The 6,123-nt window shown below is 51.8% G+C and overlaps 1 protein-coding gene across 1 annotated transcript; it reads left to right on the forward strand.

The window, feature by feature from the left end:
• The first annotated feature begins 398 nt into the window (after nucleotides 1–398).
• Jun (Jun proto-oncogene, AP-1 transcription factor subunit) lies at nucleotides 399–3,658 on the forward strand. Its single transcript, XM_038333563.1, has one exon. The coding sequence runs from the start codon at nucleotides 1,444–1,446 to the stop codon at nucleotides 2,446–2,448; it is 1,005 nt and encodes a 334-aa protein (XP_038189491.1). The 5' UTR covers nucleotides 399–1,443; the 3' UTR covers nucleotides 2,449–3,658.
• The last annotated feature ends 2,465 nt before the right edge of the window (nucleotides 3,659–6,123 follow it).

The following is a 6,123-nucleotide window of genomic DNA, read 5'->3' on the forward strand; positions in this document are numbered from 1 at the left end:
CTCCCAGGCCTTCGGCCCCGGGCCACTAGCGCGCCTCCCCAGCTTTCTGGATCCCCGCGTCTCGGGTCTCGGTCTGGGTCCCCATCCCTGAACTTGAGCCCGCCTCCGACAGACGCCGCAAGGGTCCAGCCGACCCGGCAGCCTCCGTCACTAGACAGCCAAACCAAGACGTCAGCCCACAATGCACCGGGCGGGCCGGGAAAGACGCGCCGGGGAGGGAACCCGGGAACACAAGCCCGAGCGCCGCGCGGGAGGAGGGAGGGAGGGAGGGAGGAGAAAGAAGGGCCCAACTGTAGGAGCGCAGCGGAGCATTACCTCATCCCGTGAGCCTCCGCGGGCCCAGAGAAGAATCTTCTAGGGTGAGGTCTCCATGGCGACAGGCGGGCCCGCCCCCCTGAGAGCGACGCAAACCAATGGGAAGGCCTTGGGGTGACATCATGGGCTATTTTTAGGGGTTGACTGGTAGCAGATAAGTGTTGAGCTCAGGCTGGATAAGGAGTCAGAGTTGCACTGAGTGTGGCAGAGACGTCCTGGCAGGAACGCGCTCAAGCAGAAAGGCAGACAGAGAGACGGACGGACGGACTCGGTCAGCCTGGACGGCCGCGGACTCCGGGCTGCTCATCTGTTTGTCTTCATTTTCTCACCAACTTCCTGGGTCCAGCGCCCGCGGCTCCAGCATCGGTGTTTTGGGGAGCACTTGGAGATTCCCTTCTCCCGCCTTCCCCGGAGAAGAAGCTCCCAAGTCCCGGCGCTGCTGACAGCATCGAGAGCGGCGCCTGCCCGCGCGAGGAAATAGGCGAGCGGCTACGCCGGCCAGCAACTTTCCTGACCCAGAAGACCGGGAACAAGTGGCCCGGAGCGAACTTTTGCAAACCTTTTCTGCGCCTTAGGCTGCCACCGAGACCGTAAAAGAAAAGGGAGAAGAGGAACCTACACTCAGCCAGGCTCGCACAGGCGGCTGAAGTTGGGCGAGCGCTTGCCGCGGCCGCCGAGCGTCCCCCTCCCCCTCGCTGCGGAGGAGGGGACAGTTGTCGGAGTCCGGGGCGGCGGAGCCCGATCGCGGGCTTCCACCGAGAGTTCCCTGAGGACTGGTTCGCGCCGCCGGAGAGCCGCTGTCGCTGGAACTGGTCCGCAGTCCCCGAGGAACCGCTGCCACCCGAGAGCGCTCGGTGAGTGACCGCGACTTTTCAAAGCCTGGCGGCAGCGCGCGGGAGTCGACCAACGTGAGCGCAGGCGGTTTCTTAACCCTGCTTTCCCTGGAGCGAGCTGGGGAGGAGGGCGCAGGGGGGAGCACCGCCGACCGGAGCGCGCGCTCTTAGACAAACTTTACTTGTCACCGAAGCAGGGACGCACGGGTGTCCCCCGCTCCCCAGCGCGCTGTTGCGGCCCCGAAACTTCAGCGCACAGCCCAAGCCAACCCCGCGTGAACTGACCGACCGTTCTATGACTGCAAAGATGGAAACGACCTTCTACGACGATGCCCTCAACGCCTCGTTCCTCCAGTCCGAGAGCGGCGCCTACGGCTACAGTAACCCTAAGATCCTGAAACAGAGCATGACCTTGAACCTGGCCGACCCGGTGGGCAATCTGAAGCCGCACCTCCGCGCCAAGAACTCGGACCTCCTCACGTCGCCCGACGTTGGGCTGCTTAAGCTGGCGTCGCCCGAACTGGAGCGCCTGATCATCCAGTCCAGCAATGGGCACATCACCACTACGCCGACCCCCACCCAGTTCTTGTGCCCCAAGAACGTGACCGATGAGCAGGAGGGCTTCGCCGAGGGCTTCGTGCGCGCCCTGGCCGAACTGCATAGCCAGAACACACTGCCCAGCGTCACGTCCGCGGCACAGCCGGTCAGCGGGGCGGGCATGGTGGCTCCCGCGGTGGCATCGGTAGCGGGCGCTGGCGGCGGCGGCGGCTACAGCGCCAGCCTGCACAGCGAGCCTCCGGTCTACGCCAACCTCAGTAACTTCAACCCGGGTGCGCTGAGCAGCGGCGGCGGGGCGCCCTCCTACGGCGCGGCCGGGCTGGCTTTTCAGTCGCAGCCCCAGCAGCAGCAGCAGCCGCCTCAGCCGCCGCACCACTTGCCCCAACAGATCCCGGTGCAGCACCCCCGGCTGCAGGCCCTGAAGGAGGAGCCCCAGACCGTGCCCGAGATGCCGGGAGAGACCCCGCCCCTGTCCCCCATCGACATGGAGTCTCAGGAGCGGATCAAGGCGGAGAGGAAGCGCATGAGGAACCGCATCGCTGCCTCCAAGTGCCGGAAAAGGAAGCTGGAGAGGATCGCCCGGCTAGAGGAAAAAGTGAAAACCTTGAAAGCGCAAAACTCGGAGCTGGCGTCCACGGCCAACATGCTCAGGGAACAGGTGGCACAGCTTAAACAGAAAGTCATGAACCACGTTAACAGTGGGTGCCAGCTCATGCTAACACAGCAGTTGCAAACGTTTTGAGGACAGACTGTCAGGGCTGAGGGGTAATGGAAGAAAAAAAATATCAGAGACAGACTTGAGAACTTGACTGGTTGCGAAAGAAAAAAAAAAGTGCCCGAGTACCGAAGCCAAGGGTACACAAGATGGACTGGGTTGCGTCCTGACGGCGCCCCCAGTGTGTTGGAGTGGGAAGGACGTGGCGCGCCTTGCCTTGGCGCGGAGCCAGAGAGCGGCGGCCTATTGGCTGACATGCCTGGCGAATGGGCTGTGCCCGCGCGACCAGAGCGATGGACTTTTCGTTAACATTGACCAAGAACTGCATGGACCTAACATTCGATCTCATTCAGTATTAAAAGGGGGGTGGGGGGATTACAAACTGCAATAGAGACTGTAGATTGCTTCTGTAGTACTCCTTAAGAACACAAAGCAGGGAGGGCTAGGGGAGGGGAGGGAGGCTCGTGAATGCCAGGCTAGACTGTAGATGAACTTCCCTGGCCTGCCTCCCTCGACTGTGTATGTACATATATATTTTTTTTAATTTGATGAAAGCTGATTACTGTCAATAAACAGCTTCCTGCCTTTGTAAGTTATTCCATGTTTGTTTGTTTGGGTGTCCTGCCCAGTGTTGTTTGTAAATAAGAGATTTGAAGCGTTCTGAGTTTACCATTTGTAATAAAGTATATAATTTTTTTATGTTTTGTTTCTGAAAATTTCCAGAAAGGATATTTAAGAAAATACAATAAAGTATTGAAAAGTAGCCCCCAACCTCTTGGCTGCACTATGAATAGATAATGGTAGCTAGATGGAGTAACAGCTGACTGTCAGATCTAGAGTCAAAGCTGTGTTCTGTTTGATTGTAGAAATAGACGTCCTGCATGCTTTGGATCACACTCTCCCCTCCCCCCCAGCAACCAACCTAGTCCAGACTTTTAACCAGAAGATTATGGTGTTTCTAGAGCCTGGAAGACAGGGATGGTGCAAGGGAGGGGACGTCCCATTGGGAAAGCAGACACCAGTTTAGAACTGGAACTGTTCAAGAGGTATGTGCTGTGATCATTTATAATCCTAGTAGAGGTTTAGCAATAGCTGCTTATTCTCAAAGCAGGAACCCATGGAAGTTTTTACAGATGTCTCCTTCCAACCTGGAATCCGACAACTCCGAGAGAAAGATGGCCTTTGCTTGTGCATATTTATAACAGCATTCTTGTTGCAATAAATGTATTCAAATAACGGTTTAGAAAATCTTGAATTCCTTTCCCTTTGCTACCTTTTTATTCCTGAACCATATACTGAAGGTTTCCAAGCTTCTGGGGTTAGCATCACTGCATTCTAAACCAAGTAATTTAGAAGCAAAGACTTTAGAAAGAGTCTAACTAGAATTGGGGCCCCGGTAAACTATTCTCTCGACCCTCCCTTCTTCTCCCTCCCCTTCTGTCAATCCCTACCCCCATCTCTCCCCCATACCAGGGAAGTGACCAATGTACCAAGTCCATATTTATTTCTTTAACTTGTTTCAAATAATCTGACAAATAATTATAGAGCCAGTCTAGGAAGATGCCATCAGAAATTCCGAGGGGGCAGAATCACAAGAGAAATGCCCCCCCCCCCCCCGACACTGATTATATAACACATACATATGTAATCTCAGCTCTGGGGAGACTGAAAACTTGAATTGTGTCTACAGATACAACAGGTTATCAACAAGTGTGTATTTAACAAGGGGACAATTTTTCCCAGGTTCCTTCTCATCCCATGAGCTGCTGTAATTATCAAGTAGCAAAAGCAATTTGACATCCAGAAACACCTCACAGAGGACTCAGCCTGGCTGTTGGCTCATTAGCAGTGTTCCAGTATGCAACAGGTCTGGGAGTGCCTGTGGCGGTAAACCCAAACAGTTTTTCAGGCACACAGTTAGGTCTGCAGGAGCCTGGACAGGCTGCTTGGGTGTCAGACACACTCCATTGTAATAATACTCCTGGAACAAAGAGTTAACTGGGAGCCAAGGCACTTTCGCCACACAGTGAATTTGCTGATGGCAGCAACCCGGAAGATGAGTTGATCTTTGACCATATTAGGAGTAGCAGAGGGACAATAAAGCACTTTAAGGTGTGGTTCTGTGGAAGCTAAACAAGTGCGAAGCAGAGCAGTACACAGGCTGGGAAACTGATAACCGGCAGTGCTAGGCTAGGCCCAGACAGCACAGCTGAGAAATGCCACGCTGCTCTGCAGTTGACTAAAGAGGAGGGGAAAAAAAGGAAAAGAAAAGGCCTCAAGCTTATTCCTGTATTTGTCCCTTTCAACTAATATTTTGAGTTACATTCCTGAAATTCTAACTATTCTAACCCAAAGAGATTAAAGAAAAATATAATGACAACAGAGGAAATGAAACAATGGTATCCCGTAAACTTCAGAGGAGAGTTAGCTAATTACTGCAGACATAATTCTTGTGTGGACTTTCAGTGTGTCAGACTTTAGGTAGCACTCAGGATGAAGAAAATGGCATATAAAGTCACTAATCCTTTCTTAGTTATGTATAGAAATATGTATAATTCATAGATTATTAACCATTGTGACAGAGGGTTTGTAAAATCGTTAGGAATGTCCACATGGAAATAGTATTATCTTTTATTTTACCTTCCAAGAGCTCTGTGATAAAATGAGCGAATCAGATGCGACATGTTCACCATCAGAAGTCTGTGTGAGTCTGGGTCTCTAGGCATTTTGGTCCTGTTAGTCTACTCTTCCCCTGGCCAGCCTTCCATTCTCCTTCAAGCGATCACTCTCGCCCAAGTTCTCTAAGGTTTCTTGGTATCCTGGTATGGCTCACACTTTGATTTCTTTCCACAATGGATTACAATCTCCAAGTGTAGCCAGAATAAGTCCTTTTCCTCTCTAAGTTGTTTATGCGTGGTGTGTTCTGTCACAGCATCCGAAAGGTAACTAGAGCTTAAATTTGGCTTCAATGGCACCTTCTCTATAAAATGATCCTTAATGGGTCCATGTTCCTGTGGAACAAAGAATCCCCCTTGTAGCATCATGACACTTATGAAAATGTGAAAATGTGAGCATTGGTGAATGTCTGTGTGTCAAGGATAAAACTCTATCCTGCTAATCAGAGGATTCTCGGGTTCCTAGCATAGGGCCTGGTGCATAGTGGGCGGTCATAAAATAACGTTTGATAACTGAGTAAACAAGTGAACTGAAGGTCTTTCTTCCACTTTATTCCAGAACTTAATGCATTCTAATGGAATATATTTCATCCACGCTCTGTTGTATAATACAAGGTGGATCAAAGCTAGCCCCCCGGAGTCAAACTTAGCCCACAAAAAAGTTCTAACACTTACGTCTCAATTAGTGTTCCTTGAAGAATTAGACTGTCAGCCTTGTCATATCTCCATCCATACAGAGCATCCCCACCCCGCCTTCACTAATGCAAGTGGCCATCTTGTATAAAATCAATCTACCTGAAACATTAGGCCTGGAGTGGAGGTCGGGAAGGACCAGGAAAGCACAGAAAGTAGTTCCAAGTGTGACTTTAGTAGAAACAACTAACTTTGTTGGTCGTGACAAAGGAGACTTTCTGCAGTTGGATGTATGGCTGGGGTCTATCTAGAGCTAATATTCAGTATTTGCGTGCTGAGACAAGAGTCACACTGATCATTCAACACACGTGTCCTTCGTTGTCAGAAAAGAACT

This window comes from Arvicola amphibius, chromosome 6, assembly GCF_903992535.2.
Source record: "Arvicola amphibius chromosome 6, mArvAmp1.2, whole genome shotgun sequence".
Classification (NCBI taxonomy): Eukaryota; Metazoa; Chordata; class Mammalia; order Rodentia; family Cricetidae; genus Arvicola; species Arvicola amphibius.

Bases quoted from the DNA above. Each gene is read 5' to 3' on its own strand.
- Jun (XM_038333563.1), top strand. From the start codon at position 1,444: ATGACTGCAAAGATGGAAACGACCTTCTACGACGATGCCCTCAACGCC.